This window comes from Neolamprologus multifasciatus, chromosome 10 (assembly GCF_963576455.1).
Source record: "Neolamprologus multifasciatus chromosome 10, fNeoMul1.2, whole genome shotgun sequence".
Classification (NCBI taxonomy): domain Eukaryota; kingdom Metazoa; phylum Chordata; class Actinopteri; order Cichliformes; family Cichlidae; genus Neolamprologus; species Neolamprologus multifasciatus.
Window position 1 is genome coordinate 30415478 of NC_140448.1, and position 26945 is coordinate 30442422.

The 26945-nt window shown below is 41.1% G+C and overlaps 2 protein-coding genes across 2 annotated transcripts in view; both read left to right on the top strand.

The window, feature by feature from the left end:
• Positions 1-26945, top strand: part of sgcd (sarcoglycan, delta (dystrophin-associated glycoprotein)) — a 598968-nt gene that overhangs the window by 53653 nt on the left and 518370 nt on the right. The gene's annotated exons all lie outside the window — the stretch shown is intronic.
• On the top strand, positions 11875-14224 carry LOC146510487 (uncharacterized). Its single transcript, XM_085173952.1, has 2 exons — positions 11875-12429; positions 12972-14224. The coding sequence occupies exons 1-2, from the start codon at positions 12045-12047 to the stop codon at positions 14012-14014; spliced, it is 1428 nt and encodes a 475-aa protein (XP_085030078.1). The 5' UTR covers positions 11875-12044; the 3' UTR covers positions 14015-14224.

A 26945-nucleotide genomic window follows, 5' to 3' on the forward strand; every position in this document is an offset into this window, starting at 1 on the left:
TAATTCCTTGGAACCCTGGATTTTTCCCCGTCACTGTATATATTATCGCACTGGTGTGTAAATAAACGGTGCTCTGAGACGTCAACCTGTTCTGCACTTGAGTCCCTGCTTTCAGATTGTGACAGTTACATTACATTTGACATGTCTTGAATATTTAAACAGATTTTTGACCGAGGTTAACAGTAGCCACAGACCTCTGTCTTGCCCTGCCAGTGAAAACACACATGTCTAGACACTGGTTGGTGAACCCTTGGGAACCTACTGCTTGGCAAGTGGTTGCTGGCTGTAACTGGGTAAAATAAGTTGCAAAGACAATGTTGCACTAAATACCTCTGATTGACTTAGTCACTACAAAGTTGCTGCTGTCACCCGTAGTTTGCATGGAAGGTGTCAGCTTGTCTGCAAAGACTTGCTAACCACAGAGACCAAACCCTGGGTGTTAGATAAGGTGCTTATGCATAGATAAAAGCAGTGTAAGTTATGTTTGTGTGATTGGGTGAAAGAGATTTGTAGTACAAATCACTTGGAGTCTTAAATTAAAGAGAAAGACACTATACTGCATGCAGTGCAGTCCATTTGGATCATTTGTGTGCTAAAATACCCAGAATGCCTGTCAGTTCTTTGGAAAGTCTCATAGTATCTGGTTAGTATTAACAGTGACTTACTAAACTTTTTCATCCAGCCACTCACCCATGTAAACTATTTCAAGGTCTGTCAGGGGGCGGAGTCTGTGACCCAGCATTTTGAGTTATTTAGTATTTTTTGATTACTTATGAGATAATGTTACGTTCTGGGGTTATTCGTGGTTTTTCATGTTTCTGTTCAGATTTTCTCTGTTTTGTTTTTTTTTTCCATGCTCAGATTCATGTTCATGTTCCCATGTCATAGTTTTCATAGATAGCCTTAGCTGTTCCCACTTTAGTTTCTAGTTCAGTTTTGCCCCAGCTCACCTTGCCTTTGTATTTTTTTTCCTATCTTGCTTGCTTTTTGTTATACCTTAGTTTTCTCTTTCTCGTGTCTGCTTTTGGGTCCACTCCGCAAACACACTGGGTCTTTGTAAAGCTGGAGCCTTGTCATTGGGCACATACATGGTAGGCACTTCGCCAGTCTATCACAGAGCAAACACATAGAGACAGACAACCATTCATGCTGACGGCTTTTTAGTGAGCCGAGCTGAAAGAGCCGTTTCTCTAAAAAGAGCCGGAAATCCCATCACTATCACCAATTAACCTAACATGCGTGTCTTTGGACTGTGTCAGAGGAAGCCAGAGTACCCAGAGGGAACTCACATAGGCACGTTGAGAACACACAAACTGCACAAGCAAGCACACAGTGTATAAATAAAAACGAATCCTAGCTTTCTTGTCTCAAATCAAACAATTGTGCAAGGGCCTTAAAAATGCTAGTTTTTCAATGGCCAACAGTGTGCGTTCATGTGTGAATGACCCTGTGATTCCCCCAGTGAACACTTTACTGATGAATTCAAAGTCTCAGCTATTTTCAAATCTTGTTGAATATGATGTTAATTTTGAAAATTATGCTTAGAGTCACAACGGATTAGAGCCCAAATCCTTAAGACCAATATGGATACTGAACGTTAAAATAGTGGCTGATCATTTTTTGTTCTTTCAGACACATGACTTGATTTACTTAACATTTATCATCTATGTACAGTAGCATATTTTGAAAAGCTGCTTTATTATCTCATAATTTCTTTGTCCATTATAAATAAAAGTATTAATTTATTAGTCCCTAATTAGAAAAAAATTAACTCTTTCACAGGCAGGGTTATTGTTTTCACCTTGGAGGACTGTCTGTCTTTGGTATCATGGAAAATGTGTTGCTGGGGACTCCTGCTAGAGACGGGACTATGATGAGGACAGTGCAGTGTCCTTTGGCAGGTGCATGTATGTCTGTACACGGACTTTATCAGTGAGACAATGTCACGAGACGCAGTCACAGAACTTTACAGCTGCATAAAAAGTCAGAATAAAGAAGAAAATCAAAGATGAGTTTGGTCCAGTGGATTTAAAAATAGGGGTCAGTGGTAAAAAAGCTAAAGAGCTTATTTTCCCTTTCTCTCTCATAGTCTTTTTAAAGGTTGTGTTTGTATGCTTATCTGATTTAAAGTCACATATATCACATTTTCCATGATTAGCATGCACTGAGAACTCATTGAAGCTGCTTCTGGTGTGATTTCATTGCAAGATCGTCTTTTTTTGTCCTGTTGATTCATGAGGACAGACTAAAGACAAAATCGTTTTTTCCAAATTATCCTGCAAATTTAATTCCTGTTATGTATTGCAAAGCAGTCTGCAACAGTGACTTTTGCTGTAATTTAGAGCTGTGGTTGAGCTATTACGGTAAAGCAGTCCTCCTCTAAATGACTACTTTCTGTAGCTTTCTCTGTCATATTTACAATTACTGAAAAGATGATAGTGTGGGTATGTTTTTGATAATTAGCTTTTGTCTGCCTGTCAGAGTCTGTCAGAAGAGCGGCTCCATTACTGTTGCTTCCCATCCTTTAATAATTTTGTGGTTGTTCGTGTAGCGACTGCTCCTCGTTGCTGTAAAGCCGCTTACGGTTACCTGCTGTAATGTTTTCCTTCACTTGCAGTCAATCATCCGTCGGGCCTTCAATGAGCTTTCGCTCATTTGTAAACCTCATATTTTGACATGTTGTTGAATCAGTGAAGGTTTGTGAGGCTGCAGTGGCAAAGTGAATTTTGTCTTAATATAGTTTTTTAAAAGTTTTTTTATAAATATGTAAGGTCATCACATTGCACTTAGGTTGTAAATGCCAAAGCTTGTTGGTCTCACAGTCAGAAGGCAATAAAACAAACTCACTTTATATTATTATGCATAATTCTTTCTTTCCTAAAGCAGCCTGAGAAGTTTCAGGGTTTGGGCAGTCGTGGGTGCTTCTGGGTGTGTTTTTGTTTTCCAGGTGGAGACGTGGGCAGGTCTGTGGCTGTATCCCAATTCAGGGTCTGCAGCCTTAAAGGCCGCATTTTAAGGCCGATTACATCACCGCGACGCGACGAAGGCTGTCCCAATCCGAAGGCTGCTCCAAATGCGGCCCTCAAATGCGTCCTTCATTTCCCTGAATTTTAAGGACGTGGCGGTGTAGACTTCGTGGCCCAACATATCCCAGAATGCATAGCGCAGCGGTGGGTGTGGATAATTTTGCCGAAAAAAAAAACAGCGGATGAGGGGCGCCTGAAGAGTAAACTTTAAGTAAGTACTGAATATTATGTCACTTATTTATGTGCAAATGTTTAATAACGAAGAACATTAAAACATTCCTGTTGGCCACATGTCGGCAAAGTCATGTGACATTAGTGACGTTTGTACTAACTTGGTTTTAAAGCTTTTACTTTAAAATATACGCCGTTCAATAGCTGAGCTTAATCAGAGAATGATCAAAGCTCATGTAGAAACAAACAAATGAACAAAAGATTTTCTCCTTCATTTCTGTCAAACAAAGCCGTATGAAACGTTTCCAGCTGTTAGTATCATGGTTGCTAGGCAACCTGGGCAGCGCAACGGAGGCTAGACCGTCCCATTTCACAAGCCTCGCACTTCCGGCCTTAGCGGTCTTTGAGTACGCGGCGCTTGAGGATCGTTGAGGCTGCAGACCCTGAATTGGGATACAGCCTGTGTTCTCTGGGCTGAGTTGATCTTCCTCACCTGACATGAATCCTCTCATTAAGGCTGTGATTCAAGTACCTGCTGTTTCAATTGCTCTAAGTCAGTTCATAGGTGGTAGCGAGGCTCACTCATATATGTATTTATCTTTGTGTGTTACTGCCTCTAACCCATCACACGGGTTGTCTGCCAGTGTCCTGCCTGAAGCCCACAGCCTGTTCTCAGAAGTATAAGTCAGTGTTCCCACAATCTCAACCTTTAATCGATACTCCTCGAGGATTCTTGGAACCACCTGTCGCTCACCTCCATGCCCACTCTCCACAGGAGCCCAGCTGAACCCTGGACCCCCACCTGCTCACCTGAAATCTCAAGTAAGGCCTCAGCTTGCAAATCTCCACTGTTGCTGCAACTCACAAGCTCATCCACCTTCACCTAGATCTCTCTCTCTGCAGACGATACCTGTGCTGATCAGTAGAGACTAGGATCCACTCAATATCTCACAACCCTACACCTGCATTTTTTTTAAACAATAAATCCATAAATATGCTCTATTGCAGTCCTATTACAACAAAGCCTGGGTAGTATAGAAGCAAAATGCAAAGAAAAAAGACCGATGGCTCAATCATTTTAACAGCCCTGTGAGAGATTTGGTATTCAGGAGTCCGGGTGATATAGGCGGGATGAAAGCACAACCAAAACTCATCGGTAAAAAAGACGAGAACTGCTAAAATTAATGAAAGCCTACAGACAGCAGGTGTTCTCAGAACATAACCGTGCCGTCTTATGACAGGATAAAAATAAACATGATTTTTTTGTCATGGTTTTCCAGCTGCATTAAGCTTTGTTTGAAGTAAATGCCAAGTGACAAAAACTGTGGTGAACAGCAATTGAGTTTGATGTTGTAGACACTCCACCCCACTGTGAGACATCCTTTATCGAAATGTCTTATAAATATCTCAGCAAGCTGCACGCTTGGCTGCTCGGCACAATTGTCATAATCATTTGTGTTTTACAACAGCAAGCTGTTGAATATTAAGAGCATGTGCAAATGTTTAAACCAAATGTATTATTGATTCCTCAACTTTTCCTCTCTGCAGTTTTTAACCTTTCTCCCATTCTTTGTTTTCGCTCTTTGTTCATCCGGTCGCGTTTGTTTCGACTCCTGTAATTCCTCTCAGCTTTCAAAAGCTTTTTTTAGTAGATCCTTGTAAAGAGGATGATTAAAAGTTCTTCTAGCTGAAATGATCCTCTGTTGCTCCTGCTACACTGATCTTTGCATCATAGGGTGGAGGACTTAGGGGAAAGTCATGAATCTCTCCTGGGAGATAATGACATGTGCAGTCATGTACAAAATGCTATGCTAATTTAATATTTATAATAATAAATGGATTTCATAATGCTTTCTCCAGTCTCATCGACCTGTCAAAAAAATATACAGCACGTCTACTATCCTGTTAGCTAGGAGGACCCACGCTACCTCCCAAGTGAGCCCGTTCTCACTCCCGAGGCGTAACATGCCGACGTTTTGTCACGTCCCGCGGCGTTCCCGATGAACGCAAAAGGAGACCTTCGGCGTTCTTATGGTACGCGGCGGGTTATGGCTGAAATGCAGTGCAATGACGCTCCCGCGGTAATAGACGTTCCAGCCCTGTATTCCAGCCCTAAACCTAACCTTATCCCTAGCCCTAACCATAACCTTTTTCCTGAGGTTAACCAGGACTTTAATGATGTTAAATAGCGTGTTTCTAAGCGATTTGAAGAAAAAGAGCGAACATGTGTAGATTGAGTCCATACGGTTCTCATATTTCCTCATTTTTCCGAGGTCGTCATTTAGGAACGTGGTGGGTAGCCGAAAACGTAATATGTTGACGATTTGTCACCTAGCCTAAAATGTTACGGTTTGGGAGTGAGAACGTGTTGGAATTGGAACACAGGTATATAAAAAACTACATAATGTAGTAATTCATCAAAGTAAGCACACACAGGGGGCAGTTTGTTGTTGAAAGACTTTGGTGATGGCATCTTCTTCTTCCAACAGTGCGCAAACAAGGTCCATAGAGATGGATGAGTTTGGTGTGGAAGAACTGGCCTGATAAAAAAAACGTCTGGGATGAATTAGAGTGGATCCTGAGAGTCAGACCTCCTTGTCTAAAAATTCCCATAAACACTCCTAAACCTTCTAGAATGTTTTCCCAGATGATTTGAAGCAAAAAGGTGGGCTGACATCATCATATGTCATCATATTACGCTTTGGGAGTGAGAACATGTTGCCCAAGTATATAAATGTGTTGGACATGCTTTCATTTTGCATCTGGTACTGCTTGTCTTGTCTCTTTCCCCTCATTGTCCAGCCTACAATGACTGACAGCTCTCCCTTCCTGAGCCTTTTTTTTCCTTCCCTGAGATCTTTTACTGTTAAAGGATTTCTTTCTCCCCACTGTCGCCAAGTGACTCACAGGTCACTGTTTGATCTTTGATGTTGTTTGTATAACATTACCAGGTCTTGACTCTTCGATATAAAGTTGCTTGACGTGATCTTCCAGGTGTGGGTCTGCCTTCTGTTTTTCTTTCTCTCCTGTCTGCTAAGGTTGTGTGTTTGTGAGCCTATACCAGGGGTGGGCAATTCCAGGCCTCGAGGGCCGGTGTCCTGCAGGTTTTAGATCTCACCCTGGGTCAACACACCTGAATCACATGATTAGTTCATTGCAGTCCTCTGGACAACTTCAAGACATGTTGAGGAGGTCATTTAGCCATATAAATCAGCTGTGTTGCATCAAGGACACATCTAAAGCCTGCAGGACATCAGCCCTTGAGGCATGGAGTCCCCCCACCCCTGCTCTAGGTCCAGGGAAAATGGCAGTATCTGATTATTCCATTCAATTCAGTTTTATTTAGCGCCAAATCACAGCAACAGTCGCTTCAAGTCAATTACAGCTCAATCTGCTGTCTACCAAATGTCAACTGCAGCTTCTATGGATCCCTCCTTCCTTCCTTTCTTGTACTAAACTCATCCTCAAAGTCACTCTTGTTGGCCTAAGTAGCAGTTACTGAACCAGCGAGAACACCATTCATGAATTCACCTGGATGAAGATTTTTCCAGGCAGTCTGAGCCTTCAGACTTTTTGAACTGAAGTGCTGCACAGACAGGTGTATTTGAGGTAATAGAGGGCTTGCAGCAGAAATCAAAAGTGCCACTTTGACATGCTTCTGGGGCAGATTTGAACAAGGGTCACTCGGGGAGAGCAAACATGTCATTTCCATTTGAGAATCTCCTGAGAAAAAGCCAATTCAGAAGGATAAGGAGAAATGTCTCGTTGAAGAATACAAATAAAACATTCATATCTTTCTGATAATTGATACAGGTTAAAATAAGGTCACTGTTTTCCTTAAGCCGTCTTTAAAAGGCGAGGCAGGCAAGAAAAAGGAAAATTACAGGTTTTGCAAGGACAAATCTTCTGGTTATTTAGCACGGAGTGTTTTAGAGGAGAAAGGCTTTATGCTGACTTTTGTGCTGAGAAATGCTGTAAGCAGCACGAGCCCTTCATCTCTGTTTTCTGTGTTAAACATTCCAGCATCTACGTGAAATGAAAAAGGTTAAAAGGTTCAAGGGAAATGCGAAAAGCACGCAGCACCTTTTAGTCTTTCTACTGTGCATATAAGTTTCTATTTGAGAAACAAAAGATGGTTTAAAGCAGAGGTGCCAAACTTATTTTAGCGTGTGGGCCACATACAGCCTAATTTAATCGCACCATTTACACCAGAGCAGTGAAAACAAAATAACACACAACGAACACAACTCAACCACCGCCTTGATTTAGACAGATACAAATGTGAGTAATATTTAGAATTATAAAAGCCTGGGAATCTAATCATGAGTCATGCAATCAGTGAGATTAAAAAGTCAAAAACTTAAGTGTAACTTTTCCAAAATTGTCACTCTTCAACAGAGATGGGCAGTAACGCGTTACTGTAATCCGATTACTTTTTTCGAGTAACGAGTAAAGTAAGGGATTACTATTGCAAAAACGGTAATTAGATTACCGTTACTTTCCCGTAGGAACGCTGCGTTACTGCGTTACTAAAACCGTGATTTTCTTGCGTGAATGTCTCATGATAGTGACGCAAGCGAGTGCGACGTTGTGACAACAGCTGTGTGCAGATCAACAATGGATCATATATCGAGTGCGGGAGAGAGTATGAGCGTGCAGCGTTTAAAGCGTGGAAGTACTGACCTTATTTTGAGTTTGATTCCGTAAAAAGTGACAAAAACATTAGTGTCCGCTGTGCGTGGGAAGAAAACTTCTTTTTACAGCAAAAAAACCCCCTAAACTTCCAAGCAAGCACCGAGTAGCTACGACGTAATGACAAACTCACAGAGAAACTGCGGTATCCTTCCACTGACTGCTGCGGCACACCTGCACCAGGATAAACCTCCGCCTACTCTACTCCTGCTTTACAGGTGAAAATAGAGCAAAAGGACCGCTAGTCTTTGACTTTATTTATTTTCTGCTGTGTTTTACTTGCATCTGAAAGAGTGAGTGTAAAGACAAAAGAAAAAAAAAATTATATATATTTTATGTGCTGGAATGTGCAGAAAATAGGTTTAAATGTTAAACTAATTTCTTCCAGTCAGAGAATGGTGCATATAATTAAAATTTTGCTTCATGCATAAAGTTAAAAGATTAAAACTAACAAAACAAGTTTTAAAAAGAGACTTTTCCATTTGATTACATTTTGTATGATGGATTATGTAGAAAAAGTAGAATTGGGCTGAAAGATCTATCGCTTTATCACCTATTCAGGTTGTAAATCATGTTTTTAAAAAGTAACTAAGTAATTAATTACTTTTGAAAATAAGTAATCAGTAAAGTAACGGGATTACTTTTTTTGGGAAGTAATCAGTAATTAATTACTGATTACTTTTTTCAAGTAACTTGACCAACACTGCTCTTCAACATCCAATAAGGGGGCCAGATCTGACCCCAGGCCGGCTCTAATCCCACTGGCTTTACGGCGACACGCTGAAATACACTGGCTACAGTAACAGCAGCAATCGAGACATATGTTTGGAGTTTACTCTATTGCTCGTCTACGTGCTGCTGCCAGAGGAGGTTTTGTCTGTTTTGGTGTTACTTGTCTAAATCTAATGATTACGGTGGATTTAGCTGGAAGGTGTCACAGCGGGTCTGCAGAGGTGTGTTTGTAGGGTTTTCTGACTGTCTATATAAACTGTCTATTTGCTGCATACTAAATAAAACCGTGAGCATAGGATTAGTTCACGTGGGCCACAAAGACGAGCTCAGACAGTCTTAATGTCAGCGACAACAGCCCACATCAGCTGAGGGCTCGGCTCATACTATTGCATCTTATTGCTAACTTTCACAGAAGGGATGCTACTTAACTTTTATATACTGTTTCATGCTTTCAGTCATTTGGAGCAGAGAGAGGTCGGGGGTCCAAGAATTCCCTGATAATTACTGTAGCCTGAAGAATTAAGACATGGATGATTAATGCATAACTAATGTTTCAGAGAGCAGAGTCTGTTTTTAGGAACACGTGTTTTTGGGGAAAAACTGTCACACACTGTCATGTCCTGTTTCACCTTAGTCATGAAAACATAAATACAACATCGTATGTAAATATATAATCATAAACAGAAAATTTGATTCACAATATTAGTTTAACATTAATATCAGAACTGTAATGGATCAAGTTGAGTCGTAACAGTAATTATTAGAAAAATAGGATTTCCATTTATTTAACCCAAAAAAATTATATTTACACAAGTAATAAATATTGAGCTCATAAAAGAAGTCAAAGAAACAAAACTAAAGTCATGCAAAGACTACAAACTTAAGAAACCAACTGACTGCCCAAACAAGCATAACTGACCTAAACATGAAATGACACAGGGGTGACACAAGAGGGGTAACTAAACAAAACAGTCATAAACCACACAAATGATGCAGTACAGTCTAGTTTGTTAATAAAATAAATATCAAAGAAGAAAATCTAGTTTGTATCCAAACTTGGTTTGGATACAAATGTATCCAAATGTAGGAGTTTCATACTCTTATGTCTTTTGTCACTTTAGGAAAGGTCATCAAATTACAGGCAAAAAACCCGACATTTATACATTTAAACTGCCAAATGTTAACGCAGGTCGAGTTTAGCCTGAAACGTATGTGAGGGTTAAGCTGCTGTTGCATGCCATGCTGTACCTCTGCAAGCCACTCTGCAACCCACCACCCCTGCAGCTCCTGCTTTTCATGTGCGGTCTGACATGAGCTGATGTCAAGTTGCTGTGATTGTTAGACTGCTTTGTGCTACGTTGAGCTCTTGCTGTGTCTTTCCTCCCCTGCCTTCAGCTTTCCTTGTATGCACATGAAAACACAGCAAGGTGAGCGTATGCTTTTCAAGCTGTGCAGATGAAAATAGTGTTTTTTGTTCAAAAGGAGAGTGTATTTCTCAAGGTTCCACATATGAGAAAGCGTTACCATTATTTTTTTTTTCTTTAATATATTTCCTTTACTTTTTCGTTTTGTTTTTTTTTTTGTTTTGTTTTTTTTTTTAGGAATATATTTATTCTCTTTGAATAACATAGTTAGAAGACACACAACTTTAACATCTCTACATAGAGAGAAAATAATGTGGAAAGCAGAAAGGCAAAGAAAATTTAAAAACATATCACTTCATAGTCGAATCCAATATGTGCTTTATGTCCAGCGAAGAGCAAAAAGCATTTTGATGAAGACTGTATATAACCATGGATTACAAACTACTGTTTTTATTAAAGTATCACGTTTTTTCTGTGGGTTTTTTGTCTTTGTCTGGAGCAGTAATGTCATCGTGGGTTTCTTAAGTGGGCTTGAACAGTGAAATTCCCCTTTCTGTCAAGAAGTTTGTACCCTATTCCTGAGATATGTCGGCATTAGAAAAAGAAGTCCCATTTCCAAAATGTGTTCCCTCCTTCTCTTGTTCCAAAGCTGTGCAGTAGGCCACATTAGAAGCTTTGCTTGGCCAATTTTGGTCCCCGGGTCTTAGGTTTGACACCCTTGGTCTGGAGTGTTTTCACCGCGGCAGTCTTTTCACAATAAAAGAGATAACTGTGCCTTTTATATTACATTATTCTATAAAAATAACACATTTGATTATTAATTTAATAAAGTATTTAATTGGCTTTCTCTTCTCTGGGTTTCTGTGACCTGTGAACATCTGTTCACATTAAACTTTAACGCACAAACGGTGTCCTCTGGGATTAGCATAATACGGCTGGGACTTCAGTGGCGAGTGTATCAGCACAGAGGAAATCTACAGTATATTGCCAATGCTATTTTTAACCACCATATTATCTTTACTCACCGTTTCCTTGGCTCTAGCGAGGCCTTGGCGAGTTTGTGCTGCACTCGAAGGTCAGAAGCTTTGCCGTTGGTGGCAGCTTGTAACAGTCGTCTGCTCTCAATCCTCAGATGGTAAGGTGGGTTAGAAAAGCTCTCCAGCTGCTCCCACAGAGGTGGGACAAAGTGTCAGCTCACCACACAGAGGAGGAAGGAGAGAGAGGAGGGCTTTAAATCTCTCCTTTTCTCTCTTTCACTCTCTCCACATTTCCCATGGCTTCCATGTCGCTGTCACTTCCTGGATTATTTCTGTATAATTTGTTTGCAGCATATATTTTGGATTTAAATCATTTGTAATTTGCATCTGTTTGCACACAATACATACCCACTCACACAAACATGTACACACACATTTGAATTGCCTGAAAATGTAAATTCCTTCAACCAAGTTTTAACAGTAAAAATTTGGCCCAGCAATAATAATGAGCATCATCATTAACCCTTTAAAGCCGGTCAGAGCGGGCACGCTCTGTTTTGCCTAACTATTTTTAAATCCCGGTAGCTCTGCAACCACGTAAGCTAGCGCAATAATTTTTTTTGCATATAAAACCGGAGGAGTTGTACTTGCATCTTATGCCATCAGCTTGTCCTCGGTCACAGTTTCCTTCCACATATAGCTGCAAAAACTGCATAAAAAGCACTTGCAGCAACAAAAACATAATATTCCAGAAACACGCTTTGCCGATCCGATCAGCTGTTCATAACACTTCCTACGTTGGAATAGACATCAGCGCAAACTTTCGTATGTCCGCCATTACCTGCCCGAAACCGGAAGTGATGTCATTTTCGCGGAAATGTAGTTTTTTTTTTTACCATCAGGGCCTCATGATCCTATCCACAGGTTTCTGTAAGAGCGTACGTAGGCTGCCATGACAGACCACTACTTCCGTTGTCCGGTTTTATACTTCCGGTTACTCAAAGCGAGACCCAGCGTTCAGTCGTTGCTAACAACAAAATTAGTTACTTTGTGCGGTAATAAGTGGCTTTACCTGTTCGAAGATGAGCTCGGGTTCAACGTGTGCTGTCGTCGGCTGCCACAATAATTCAAGAAAACTGAAAAACGCATTAGAAACATTTTGCCTTGAACATGAGCAACTTAGAAAGGCCTGTCCGTGCCCACCGCCCTACGCACTGCACTCTATGCCGCGGAAGGAGGATCGGAAACTAGCGTGGCTGGCAGCTTTAAGACTCAAACACCCTCCAAAGAGAGTTTATGTTTGCTCCTTTCATTTTATCGATAAAAAGCCCACAGAGCTACACCCCGACCCGGAGCTTTATCTTGGCTATGACCGACCCCCACCGAAGAAAAGAAGAAAGCTCACTCGGACCACTTTGAGTGTGACAGCTTCCAGTAATACGAACAAAAACACAGAATCTGTACCCGGTAAGTGAAAGTGTAAATGTGGTTTGCCACCGTTTCGCATTTTAATCACGCAATTACTTTTACTAAATAATAGCCTATGGTGAATGGAGTTAGTATCAGCACTAGCTGGTTATTAGCAGCCAAGTCTCAATTTTAACGAAAGTTTACACCCGTGGTTAGTAATTAACACCAGCCGCATGCTGCCAAAAGATTAGCTCCAAGGGCTGTAAAAGTCTTAGGTTTGTGTTTATAAAGAACATGTTTTTTCAAGTCGAGAAAACTCAAGTAAAAACGTTAAAAGCAACCTTTGCAAAAATACCAACATTGGTGACTTTTTTTTAGAATGAAAAATAAAATCTAATCACAGTAATGGAATAAAATTGTGACAAATTTTTAGGGGACTTAGGAACATTTTATGTTGACATTTATGATTTTGCATTTGTGTGAAAAAATGTAGAATGAGAAATTTCACTCAAAAAATATAATAAGCTAAGTGACACTTTACAGTTTCTCTTATGCTAACAGTTTGACTGTACATCTGATCATATTTTTGTCTTATTCAGACTCCACAGTGTTATGTTCAGTGGAATTAGACCAGGCCAGCATCTCCACACAACCCCCTGAGCCACATCTGCACTCAGTCCACACACAGTGGGAGGATCCTTCGCAACAAGACCATCAATACTGCAACAGGTCTCGCAGAAAAGATGTGCAGGATAAGATGACTCAGTGTGATGAAGTTGCATATTTCATTCTTCAAAATGATGCAGACGCTTTGCTGTACACTGGGATAGCCTTAGAAACATTTAACACACTTGTGTCGACACTGGAAGGATATGACAACAATGAATTTACCATGCCTGTCCGAGATCAAGTCCTTATGACACTTATGAAATTAAAGAGTAACCGAGTAATGGGTGACCTAAGCCGCCAGTTTCATATATCACAAAGCATGGCCAGCAAGATCATCTCACACTGGTTAGACAAGCTGGAGGAAGTTCTCCGACCATTAATTCCATGGCTGCCAAAAGAAACTATTCAAGCAACTATGCCTGAAGCCTTCAAGAAGAACTTTCCAAATACTACATGCATTATAGACTGCAGTGAGACCCTTTTACAGAAACCCAGAAATCTGGGCTCAAGAGGGGAATCATACAGCCATTATTATTCACACAACACAGTCAAATATTTGGTTGCTGTTGCACCATGTGGACTAATCATGTTTGTGTCTGCGGCATATGGCGGCCGATGTAGTGACAAATTTATCACAATGGACTCTGGAATATTAACATACCTAAAACCTGGTGATGAAGTCATGGCAGATAGAGGTTTTACAATTAAAGACTTACTCTTTGAGAGAAAAGTTAGATTAGTAATACCCGCTTTCACAAAAAAACGTAGACAGCTAACTGAGGAACAGGTAACATACACACGTCGGATTGCAAATGTAAGAATCCATGTTGAAAGAGCAATCAGACGCTTGAAAGTCTACAAAATACTTTCACAAATTGTTCCTATAAGCATGGCTCCTAAAGTAGACAAGATACTGAGAATATGTGCTGCTCTAGTGAACTTAAGAGAGGATCTCATTCGTGACACACAATAAATGTGTATGTTATGAACAATTGTGGACTCTGGGATATTAAGATGGTTACTCAGAACATAAAGTTGTGTAGTGTAATGTAATTATTTTAAAGTTAAAATTTGATGTACATATATGTAGAGAGTAAATAATTCCAGGTCTCCCTTTTTTATCTTCTGTTCTAGAAGAAAGGTTATGTGATACAGTACATATGTATGTGTGTGTATGTATGTATGTATATATATATATATATATATATATATAACAATTGCAATCAATTGAACAATTATCACTTTTTATTCAACCACAATGTGATAAATTTCTTAAATGAAAAAAAAAGATGTTTTTCTCAAATCTACAATAATTAGTTGTGCATTCTTGACATTTTTTTGTGTTGGAAGATTACAGAAATACAGAACTATTCACAGCATTTAATGTTGTCAGTTTGTCATTCATTTCCCACCATATGTTACAACTATGTACATTTTAGTTGTATTGAAATATTTAACAGATTTCATATTGAATGTGTCCTTTCATTCACAAGACAGAGACCAAACTCTGCAGACATGTTGGTGTCTGACTGTCCCATTTATAGTTGTAACAAGCATTAAACCTTGCTCATTATCTTCAAGTATCTCTCATTTAACTGAAACCGTCCTGCTGCATACTCCTCTACAAGTCGAGGTAAGAAATATGAGAAGTAAAACCCTCTCAAGCGCTTTACTTGTTCCTTTACAAATGCTTCATCATATTGCACTGTAAATGAAACATGCTCAGTAGGTGTCCAGATCACAAGTGTGGCAGTCTTGAGCCCTGTGCAAAACATTGTAAGTTGGACTTGCATGTAATAGCCTCTGCTGCCAGTTTTCTGCAGCTGCAGTTCGCCATCTACCAGTTTGATATCGCTGCATTTCTGGGTAAGCTGCTCCATGAGTGAAGGATAAGTCGGCACAGGACATTTTATTTCTAGAAGCACATCTGAGTCAATGACCCCGTCAGGACTCGCAGAGAGCCATGGCTCCTGGATGCTGATAACACTACCCATGTGAAGGATGTTCATACCCTGTTCTTTCAGCTGATGACAAGCTCTAACTTCATTTTCTTTACCATGGTTTGTTGCATAATTCCCACGAAAGGAAGGGTACATGTGCTCAGATAAAAATTTATCATTTTTTGTGGTGGCACGTACTGGAACTTTTTTAGCGGAGCTTGCTGTAAGTCTGATTTTCCTGCAGTTGTGCCACAAATCAGATGCACTTTGCTCTTTTGTTTCTTCTTGTAATTGTTCTGCTTGCTCTTCAGAAACTTGAATGTATGCCTGGTAGAATGCCCTACATGGATTACAGCTTAGTTTGTAACTGTGTGCTTGGTGTGGCTGAAAAAATTGCTCATCAACTTTACTGTTGCGGTGAGGACCTGCAGATGGCGAGGCATTGTAACACTTTCCAATTAATGTGTTCTTGAGGAGGAAAAGTGGCTTCACTGGTGCTTTGCTAACACTGTCAATAAAGTCTTGGTGTGTAAGGTGATATGGTGTGTTAGGGAGAGATTGTGTCACTGCAGTCCGGGAGTTCACATCGTACTGCTGCTCTGCCCTATGATGTCTGAAGTTTATCTGGCTTAGACGTTTAGGTTCAAGGTTCTTTGCTGTCCCTGCATTCCACCTGTGCTGCTCGTCTGTACACGCAAGCCCTGTCTTTCCACTGATCGCAGCATTCTGCACCTGTAACAAACATTAATAGTTTTTTCTGTCAATACTCTAGATTTAACATAATGAGGAAGTTTACACTAACAAAAGCAGTACACGGTCGGTGTCCTGCATGTTATAGATATGACCCTGGGTCAATACACCTGAATCCTATCCAAAACAGATATAAACACTGGCAAAGTCACCCATATTATCCATTTCATATTAATAGTCAGTTACTTTTTGATGCAGAAATATACATCCACAGTCTAATTTTTTTCAAAGTAGTGTGTGTGTACAAATATACATATATATAAACAAACGTGTATTATACTACCCTGTGTCACTTCTTATAACTATAGTTTTTCTTGTCCTGTAAATTTGCCCTTAATGTGCAGTCTTTTATTTATTTTTTTATATTTTATCTTCATGTGATTGTACAGCATACAGCCCACACAAAGTTAACGAGTGGCTTTCACATGTAAACAGTGCTCCACGTAATACTTGGCTAGATGGCAGTAGCGTGACTCCTTAATCACAGCCTTTGACCAGTCCAGTGTTTCTGTTTCAGTGATTTAAACATTGTGATATCCAGATAAGTGATATACCTTCCACAGAATAGCAGCCGCATGACTACATGATCTTCCTAATCCGGCGATACAGGAACAGCCGACTGTCTCCACTACTCCACTTTCTCTTAGCATTACCCATGCTAAGTGTTTCGCTTGATTAATACTCTGGCTCGGCTCTACAGCTGCTTTAAGAAAAATAAAGTCGCCTTGTTTGTTGAGCAGTACTTTATCAATTTTGTTGCTGTGCAGGTAATTATACGCCTCGGTGCTCTTGTAATTACGTAATTCCTCGCCATCAACGCCTTCGGAAAATACAAGGTAATTAATAATGTCGATGTAGCTAACATCGGGCCATAGTTTCATGTCATCTACCCACTCCGTGAGAAGTGACGGGTGAGGCACTGCAACTGAACTGTCCTCGCTTCTTTTTAAAACATCTCTACTGTGTATCCACCTTCGATGTGTTGCCATTTACTCCAGGTAAAAGAAACTGCAGTGAGAGAAATCTTTATCAACAGTCAAGGTGTAACCCCACAACTGTCAATAACAGCGCAAGCGGAAGTAAAAAACCGGCTTCCGCTATGAATCGGGGTAATGGCGCGAAATCAGAAATACTGTGGATACTGGTGTTTTTAAAAGTTATCTTTGACTTTATGACTTTCTGTGTCGTTTCTGGGATGCTTACGACTCAAATTGCACTGCTGGAAATAGTTTATTTTGATGCATATGCTGCTTTTTTTTGCAAATTTACATTATAATATTTATTTTCGTTTTTTCTGCAGTATATAAAAATTGGTGTATTTCAAAAATAAAACTATGAAGACACTCAAAATAAATTTCCTGTGGTGGGAAACTATTTTGTGCAACTTTTTTGTATTTACACTTTTGAGGGATAAGCTTCTTAAATTTCTCTAACTAGAAATATATGTTAAAAAAACAAAAACGATTTTAAATTTTTTTTGTAGTTTATTGCACTTTTTTGCAATTTATGTAATTACTATGCACTTAATGCAGACATATTATTAAAATTTGGGCTATAATGGTTGTATTGATGTATAGCAACTTGAAATGCTCCCAAAAATGGCACTACAGCATGTAAAAATATAATATAAGCTCTGGCGGACTTGGTTCTATGGTAGGTCTTAAAGGGTTAATTTGTACAGATTTCTTTTTTTTTTCCCAAATGCTGTGAATTAACACCCACATTTAACATAAAGGCAAACCACCGATCATGCTTCAGTACTGATGCTAATCATTGAATGACTCCTATGACAAAAGCACAAACATGCTCTAATTTCAAGCAAGACTACAAAAGAATTTTGGTGCCTGACAATAAATATGAAGATTTTTATTGTGGTTGCATCTGCATTAGCATGGCATCATTATAAAATGATTAGGGTAAAACTGATAATGCATTCAATTAAAATACTCCACTGAATGATAAATTGACTTAACTACATGCACAAATTGCTTACAGTTGCAGTTTTTCCTGGAAGTCCTGGACTTGAGCTTCCAGGCTCTGCGTTTTTACTCGATTTGGAAGGTGGCTGGAGCGCGCTGGTGCTGCTCAGTTTGTACTGAGGTGTTACTTTGAGATGTAGTGTATAGCTCTCGCTCGAGGAGGTGTGTATGTGTGTTCACGAGTGTGTCTGCATGTCAGTGCCAAGCCTGGTGATCCCTGAGCTTGGCACCGTCTGGGCTGGAGGCTTGAGCTGGACAGACAGACTGGGTGGGGGGTGTTGTTGTTGTTGTTGTTGTTGAAGCTGATCCCTGGGGTTTGAAAAGCTGGTTCCATCTAACCTCTAACCTCCCACCACTGCCTCTGGCTGTGGCACACAAAAACAGACACGGAGCCTACACCGGCATGAGCAGATATGACAAAGGCATACAAATACGACAAGGCACGCACATACACGAGTTATTCGAGGCACACGTGCAGAAAGTGGCAAAAAAATAAGAAACCCGACGTTGCCCCCCCAACAAAATGAGATGGAAAGAATCTATAAGGAGACAGAATGAGTGGGCGAGCATGCACACGAGGCCTCAAATGTTCCCCTAAATCCACGTTCAAAGGAAATTATGATGACTTTTCAAAGCAGTGCAGTGTATATTGTCATCATATGCATGCATCAACTTAAAGTGGTGCCTTTGGGGCCCATACATTGGCGTGTATGTTGTTGTGGTTATACTGTGAAAGGAATAGTTGTGTTTATTTTCTCCCCTTGCCTACAGTGTAGGTTTCTCTCTCTTTCTTTCCCCCTCCCGGTGTGTACCGCCACATGTGTGCGAGTTGATAGGTTTCACTGGGGTTAGGAGGTCCACTTAGGAGTGTGCCCACTTACTGGTTCCTGCTGAATTCCTGGCTGGTACACCTCTTCTGTGTCAACTAATCATCTAAATGTGGTATTTAAGGACTTCATCCACCCACTCTCCGCCAGATTATATCAGTGGTTTAAGCGCTAGCGTGTCAGGCTCAATCAAGCTCCTTGGCTTGCATCGTTCCCCTTCTGCTTACCTGTATCTTTTACCTCAGCCTGCCTCATCTTTGGAAACCCATCCACCTGCTGTCTCTTGCACGCCTGGTTGTAGCTCTGCAGTAAAAATCTTTGCGTATTCTTATGACTAAAGCTTCTATCATCTGTGTTTTTGAGTCTGCCGGAGTCCGTGTCTGTGCTCATTCTTCTACTCTTTCCCTCTTTTTGCTTATGCTGTGACACCATTAGTTAAATGGCTTCTGTTGTTTTCTGCACACATGCTTTTTCCACCCAGCCTGCATGTGCTGCACACATAAGATAATAGAAAACGGTCGGTGCATGACAAGCTGGAATCATGCATCAGCATTTAGACGTCATTCGCAAGGATAACAACAGCACAAAGACCAAAGCTGGAGGTGAACTTGGAATTTTCTAGCCTCAGGCTTCATGGGTGAATTCACCACTGAAACATGAGGCTTGTAGCTTCTCTAAAATTAAACTTCCGTTTGCTTTTAATTATCCTCTTTTTCACTTTAAGAAGTATTTGCTTAAGTAAAGTCAGCTAGAAGTCCTCTACTCAGTCATACAAAGATCAAAGGGAAGCACAGAGACCTTCAAACAATTTCCAGTTGTCAACCAGAGCTGCTGGACCAAATGTCATCAGCGCAAAAAGAGAGAGAAGAGAACCAGGATCAGAGTTGAGACAATGAAGCTTCAAGCTAAGGCTGTTCTTCTGGTTGGTGTTCAGAAATCAAATCTTGGTGCTGAAACATCAGTGGATGGACTGTGCTTACCAGCTGTGTAAAGATGTTGCCCATGTTATTTATCTGTAGAATTCACCAGTGTCTATTTGCTGCTGTTCAAATTCCTCTAGTTGTGCATGAATTGTGTGATCATCAGTGGGGATGAAGACTGGAAGGATTGAAACTTGAATGAATAGAAATCTGTGGGAGACATTTATAATGGTCAAGTGAGAAGAAGCCCAGAAGGATCCAATCAACAGCTGAGCAGGAAGCATAAAAACTGTTGTGAAAGCATGTTGTTGCACTGATACATGTACAGCAGAGGTTCACCACAGTTACAGCTGCATGTTCATTGTGAGCTGTAAGTGAGCATACTTGTCATTTTTCTTCCTTACACTAGTCACGAACAGTGTTGGGGAGTAACGGAATACATGTACCGCCGTTACGTATTTAAAATACAAAATATGAGTAACTGTATTCCGTTACAGTTACCGTTTAAAAAGGTGGTATTTAGAATACAGTTACTTTGTTGAAATAAATGGATTACACGGCGGTACTTCCCTGTTTCATATTGTGGCGGGTCAGGACTGTTTGGGTTTTGTTTGACAGCTACGTTCTGTTGTCCCAGGCGGCAGCGTTACGGTTGCCATGGTTACGGGTGACCCCTCTCTCTCTCTGTGTTTCCTGGGTGAGAGAGCGCCTGTTGTTGTTGTGCTAAGCTAATAGGCAGAATGCTACAGGTATAGCTCTAAAGAATGTAGCATCATGGGCAGTGTAGTCCGTGCTGCAGGGAGAATGGACTGCCATACACGTTATGTGTCTGTGAGCGAGGGAGGGAGAAAAAGGAAAAGTACGAGCTGTCATCGAGCAGAAACGGGAGCTGGAAGCATGTAAATATAATAATAACCACTGCAGCCAAGAAGAGAGCCTGACGAGCCCAGTTGTAAGTAAGCTATTAAGACTCGACTGTACACCGTGTTCGTGTTTTCCTCCAAAAACAATAAGTTCTGTTGGAGCAGCCTTTCAACGCCTCTCTCTGTCTCTGCTAGCAAAGTGACCCAGACAACAAAGTAAAGCTAGTTTTCGGCTACGAGCCCGACACGAACCCACCGTATTAGCCAGAGGTCCCTTTACTACGGTTCGGCCACATTTTAAATCATCTTGACTTTAAACTAAGACAGGAATCGGGATGTGTGTTACAGTGCAGGGTGTAAATCGAAGGTGTATGAATGCAGTATAAATGTGTGGAGTGTTAAGACCACAAAGTGAATATCTCTGCAGCACTGACAGAAATAGACTTAAAGAATTTGCAGCAGCCTCTGAAAGCTGGACTCAGTTTGCTCTTTGTCTACAAATTAGTCCTGAGCCATACTGCTAATTTTGCTATGACCCAACACCAAGTAAATACAGGGCCGGTATTCCTGATACTGATACTTTTAACTTCTAAAGGGAGCTTATGCAGGAGAGAATGGTTAACACAACAAAACACACCTTTCAGCTTTTAATAATGTATTTTTAATTTCTGGAGACCTGAGATGTGGACGTGCCGTCTTTAAAGTGCTCGGTTCAGCTTTTCTTGTTTAAATGTGCTACCGGCTATAAATAAAATAGACATGGTAGTCAGCACAAAAAGGTTCAGATATTTTTCATGGTGCATGTTTGAGGGATTTTTTTTTTTTTTTCATTTCATTTCTTTAACTTAAGTCGGTGTGCTGCATGCTGAACTTGGGTGAGGCAGGACTCAAACTGTGCAATCAAAAGGGGAATGTATTTTTACCACAAAGTTGTATAAGTATATAGAGTGATCTGGGTAAAGGGGGGTTCTGGGCTGGAAGGCGGGAAAACACATTTACTATCATCTTTGTTCACTCTATAGCAAAAACACACTCCATCTACTCCATGTAGTGACTCACTCTCACTCAATCATCCGACAAGGGTCCAGAGGAAACGGGCAGGGGTCCACGGAGGTCTGTGCAAGGAGACGGAGAAAGAGCCGTTAGGAAGAAGCCAGGTTACACAGTGTTGGGGAGTAACGGAATACATGTACCGCCGTTACGTATTTAAAATACAAAATATGAGTAACTGTATTCCATTACAGTTACCGTTTAAAAAGGTGGTATTTAGAATACAGTTACTTTGTTGAAATAAATGGATTACACGGCGGTACTTCCCTGTTTCATATTGTGGCGGGTCAGGACTGTTTGGGTTTTGTTTGACAGCTACGTTCTGTTGTTCCAGGCGGCAGCGTTACGGTTGCCATGGTTACGGGGTGACGCTCTCTCTCTGCGTGTTTCCTGGGTGAGAGAGCGCCTGTTGTTGTTGTTGTTGTGCTAAGCTAATAGGCAGAATGCTACCGGTATAGCTCTAAAGAATGTAGCATCATGGTCAGTGTAGTCCGTGCTGCAGGGAGAATGGACTGCCATACACGTTATGTGTCTGTGAGCGAGGGAGGGAGAAAAAGGAAAAGTACGAGCTGTCATCGAGCAGAAACGGGAGCTGGAAGCATGTAAATATAATAATAACCACTGCAGCCAAGAAGAGAGCCTGACGAGCCCAGTTGTAAGTACGCTATTAAGACTCGACTGTACACCGTGTTCGTGTTTTCCTCCAAAAACAATAAGTTCTGTTGGAGCAGCCTTTCAACGCCTCTCTCTGTCTCTCGTAAGCAAAGTTGACCCAGACAACAAAGTAAAGCTAGTTTTCGGCTACGAGCCGACACAGAACCCACCTTATTAGCCAGAGGTCCCTTTACTATGGTTCGGAGCCGCGGACCTTCAGTAACAGTAATAAATCACAGCAATAGTACATTCATGTAGTTGTAAACAGCATGATAATATATTAAGTAATCCAAAGTATTCAGAATACGTTACTGTCATTGAGTAACGTAACGGAATATGTTACAGAATACATTTTGGGGCATGTATTCTGTAATCTGTAGTGGAATACATTTTAAAAGTAACCTTCCCAACACTGGTTACACAAGGGAATTCACAAAGAAGAGCCAGGCTACACTGAGGTAAATACAACGATCCAGCGAGGAACAGTACGCCACTGAGGTCTTAAGTACAGGTGGAGAACAGGAGGCCAGAAGCCAAACGCTGGCAGGAGGAGGTGAAAACGGCAAACCCAGGAAAAGACGGAGGACCATGACAGAAACAAAGCATCGACCAGCTTTGGTACCTATCCTAACGATATCTGTATCGATCAGCTAACCTCTACCATAAATGAACCAGTAGAGATTTTGGAAGACCAAACCACAGGTGACTCTAGCTTTTCCCAGTCACACCAGCACTGAGATTAATATTTAAATAAAGCTCCATTCAAATAAACCTGATATTTTTGTACATTAAATACAGTGGGGCAAAAAAGTATTTAGTCAGCCACCGATTGTGCAAGTTCCCCCACTTAAAATGATGACAGAGGTCAGTAATTTGCACCAGAGGTACACTTCAACTGTGAGAGACAGAATGTGAAAAAAAAAAAAATCCATGAATTCACATGGTAGGATTTGTAAAGAATTTATTCGTAAATCAGGGTGGAAAATAAGTATTTGGTCAATAACAAAAATACAACTCAATACTTTGTAACATAACCTTTGTTGGCAATAACAGAGGTCAAACGTTTACTATAGGTCTGTACCAGGTTTGCACACACAGTAGCTGGTATTTTGGCCCATTCCTCCATGCAGATCTTCTCAAGAGCAGTGATGTTTTGGGGCTGTCGCCGAGCAACACGGACTTTCAACTCCCGCCACAGATTTTCTATGGGGTTGAGGTCTGGAGACTGGCTAGGCCACTCCAGGACTTTCAAATGCTTCTTACGGAGCCACTCCTTTGTTGCCCGGGCGGTGTGTTTTGGATCATTGTCATGTTGGAAGACCCAGCCTCGTTTCATCTTCAAAGTTCTCACTGATGGAAGGAGGTTTTGGCTCAAAATCTCACGATACTTGGCCCCATTCATTCTGTCCTTAACACGGATCAGTCGTCCTGTCCCCTTGGCAGAAAAACAGCCCCATAGCATGATGTTTCCACCCCCATGCTTCACAGTAGGTATGGTGTTCTTGGGATGCAACTCAGTATTCTTCTTCCTCCAAACACGACGAGTTGAGTTTATACCAAAAAGTTCTACTTTGGTTTCATCTGACCACATGACATTCTCCCAATCCTCTGCTGTATCATCCATGTGCTCTCTGGCAAACTTCAGACGGGCCTGGACATGCACTGGCTTCAGCAGCGGAACACGTCTGGCACTGCGGGATTTGATTCCCTGCCGTTGTAGTGTGTTACTGATGGTGACCTTTGTTACTTTGGTCCCAGCTCTCTGCAGGTCATTCACCAGGTCCCCCCGTGTGGTTCTGGGATCTTTGCTCACCGTTCTCATGATCATTTTGACCCCACGGGATGAGATCTTGCGTGGAGCCCCAGATCGAGGGAGATTATCAGTGGTCTTGTATGTCTTCCATTTTCTGATGATTGCTCCCACAGTTGATTTTTTCACACCAAGCTGCTTGCCTATTGTAGATTCACTCTTCCCAGTCTGGTGCAGGTCTACAATTCTTTTCCTGGTGTCCTTCGAAAGCTCTTTGGTCTTGGCCATGGCGGAGTTTGGAGTCTGACTGGTTGAGGCTGTGGACAGGTGTCTTTTATACAGATGATGAGGTCAAACAGGTGCCATTCATACAGGTAACGAGTGGGGGACAGAAAAGCTTCTTACAGAAGACGTTACAGGTCTGTGAGAGCCAGGGATTTTCCTTGTTTGAGGTGACCAAATACTTATTTTCCACCCTGATTTACGAATAAATTCTTTACAAATCCTACCATGTGAATTCATGGATTTTTTTTTCACATTCTGTCTCTCACAGTTGAAGTGTACCTCTGGTGCAAATTACTGACCTCTGTCATCATTTTAAGTGGGGGAACTTGCACAATCGGTGGCTGACTAAATACTCTTTTGCCCCACTGTATGTCTGGTTTTCCCAATTTAGCATAAACAAATAAGCACGAGTCACCCAGTGAGTCAGAAGGCCTGTCAGTAAATCTGCCACTCCGGCTGTCACCGATTCCCAGTGGCCATGTAATCAGCGAGCAGCGTCATCGTTTCCACACCATAATTCCAGCTTTATTTCCTCCTGTACGCCTTTCACCGCCTCTCATTGTGTACGATGCACTTTATTAAAAAGCTTAATGCTCAAATTGGCTCATTTAAGTATCTGAGAAAAGCTTTATACTTGCATTTAGTGTGCAAATATGTTTGAAGTGATGTCTCATAATTTAATTTCACGTTCCAACTACTGTCCCTGCGTTTTATTTCTTTTCTTTTTTAAGAGCTTTATTATATTTTGATTTTTCAGCTTTTAATTGATTTGTTTTATGCGATGGAAGCATCATTTCTCCCTTTTCTCAGCCCATTTCTCCGGCTTCTTTTAGTGCGCAGTCCTGTGGGTGTATATTAGAACCAGAGTCCTTTAAAATCAATGCTGGAATGAAGACAAAATCCACGACAAACTTTCAAACTCCAATCACTTCATGCTGCCTGCAAATGTACTGCAAAACAGACTGAATCCAATAAAGAACTGAACAAGCAATACTTGGCGAGTCTGCGATAAACTGAGAGCTTGAAACCAGCGAGCAGTCATTTTTATTTTATTTCCAAAACCTTTATCTCCTTTCCTCATCCCTCAAATATTCCAAATTCTTAGCAAATATTCTCGAGCACACTCCTCCCTAATATAATTACATTAGAGTCCTGCTAATTTCTTTCCCTGTCGTCTTCTCGCTCCCTCTCTGTCTCGCTGCTTCACTCGTTCTGATTATCTTCTCCCGCTCACTTTCTCCCTCTCTCACTTTCTGGCTCACAAATCTCGAAAATTGAGATCTGAAGGCTGGTGCAGTGGGAAGCCTTGATACAAGGCTACCACTCTCAGTCAAATGAAGACACTCCTTTGGCATCGAGAGGCGGGAGCGCAACCTGCCCACACTTGTCTCTCTGAGAGATTTTGGTCTGGAGGGCCAGTGCTTCCTTTTTATTCTGGCAGTAACACAAGAGGTGTGATGTGTTAGGGGGGTATGTTTATGTATTTGAATGTATACGTCAGAGCAGACTGTACGGTCGTGCACTTCTTGGAAAATGCTTTCAGCTGGAAAGGTAAAAGACAAATATGGACCGGGCTTGCATTTACATTTTGATTCCTTTTGATTTTCCACAGTTAAGTCAGTTCTCCATGTAGCTCAGGATAATTTCATGCATTTCCTTCCTGCATGCACTGCTGGGGCCCAACCGAACAGCTTCAGCTGCAGCCCACTGCACAAGCTCCTGCCTGCACATGTAAATGCACCTGGTGTGATGAGCACCAGCTTTCTGGTAAATCCTGACTTTTTATTTTTTATTTCTTTTCTCACAAGTGAAAAACATACTGAGAACAAATTACAGGAAATTACAGAGGAGATGTTTGTTTGTTAGGTTGGCTGGAGGATGATCTGTGAGTTTACTGGAAAACATGACGGATGTTTTATAAATTCGATTGCTGGAAAAGTTTCTTTGTGGGGGTGTAGAGCAAGGTCATGTTAACAATCCAATAAATATTGTCTGACGCACCAAGGTCGTCAAGGACAACTTAATGATTTATTTTTTAAAATTGACAAAAATCTTAGAAACTATGATTCTTATGTGTACTGTCAACATATAGTAGGTAAAATATCATGGCACATTTGACCTCTGACCTCTCCTTCAAGGTCAATAGATGAGTGATTAATTATAGTGATGTACCGTCATTTGTAAGATCCATGTTTTCTACTGCCATTCTTTGTACTGGCTACATTCAGCTTATGATACCAAGATAAGGAAGCTTATCATATTATAATTTGTAAACTAAAGGCAGTGTAGACTACAGTGTAGCCAGTTGTAGTATTTCTAATGACCTGCAGGAGGCAGCACCTCTGGTCATTAAAAAAAAAAAAAAGGAGTGGAAAACAGACAAATGTGACGGGATGTTTGATTCCAGAGTCGGAGGCCACCTCCGTGTTCTCTATAACATGTCTTCAGTAACTTCTGTCATCTGCATGGGTTAAAGTCGCTTCTTCCTTTGTGCTGTTTTTGTTTATATTACAGCCTTGTGTCATTGTTAATTCCTGTGTTACTTTGATGATCACTGACTTTGTGTGTTGTGTGTTTCTCCACTTCTGTAAATGCCTTCCTTTTTTTCTTACCTGACTCTTGTCACTCGTGCTCTTGTGTACTAATACCTCAGCTTGTCTCCTCGTTGTGCGTTTTATCATCTGAATGTTCCCGTTTCCTTTTCGTACCTGGACCTTTTTTTGGTCAGTGGTTATTTTTGGGCGGCACGGTGGTTAGCACTGTTGCCGCACAGCAAGAAGGTCCTGAGTTCAATTCCACCATCAGGTCTTTCTGTGTGGAGTTTGCATGTTCTCCCCGTGTTTGCGTGGGTTCCCTCCGGGTACTCCGGCTTCCTCCCACCGTCCA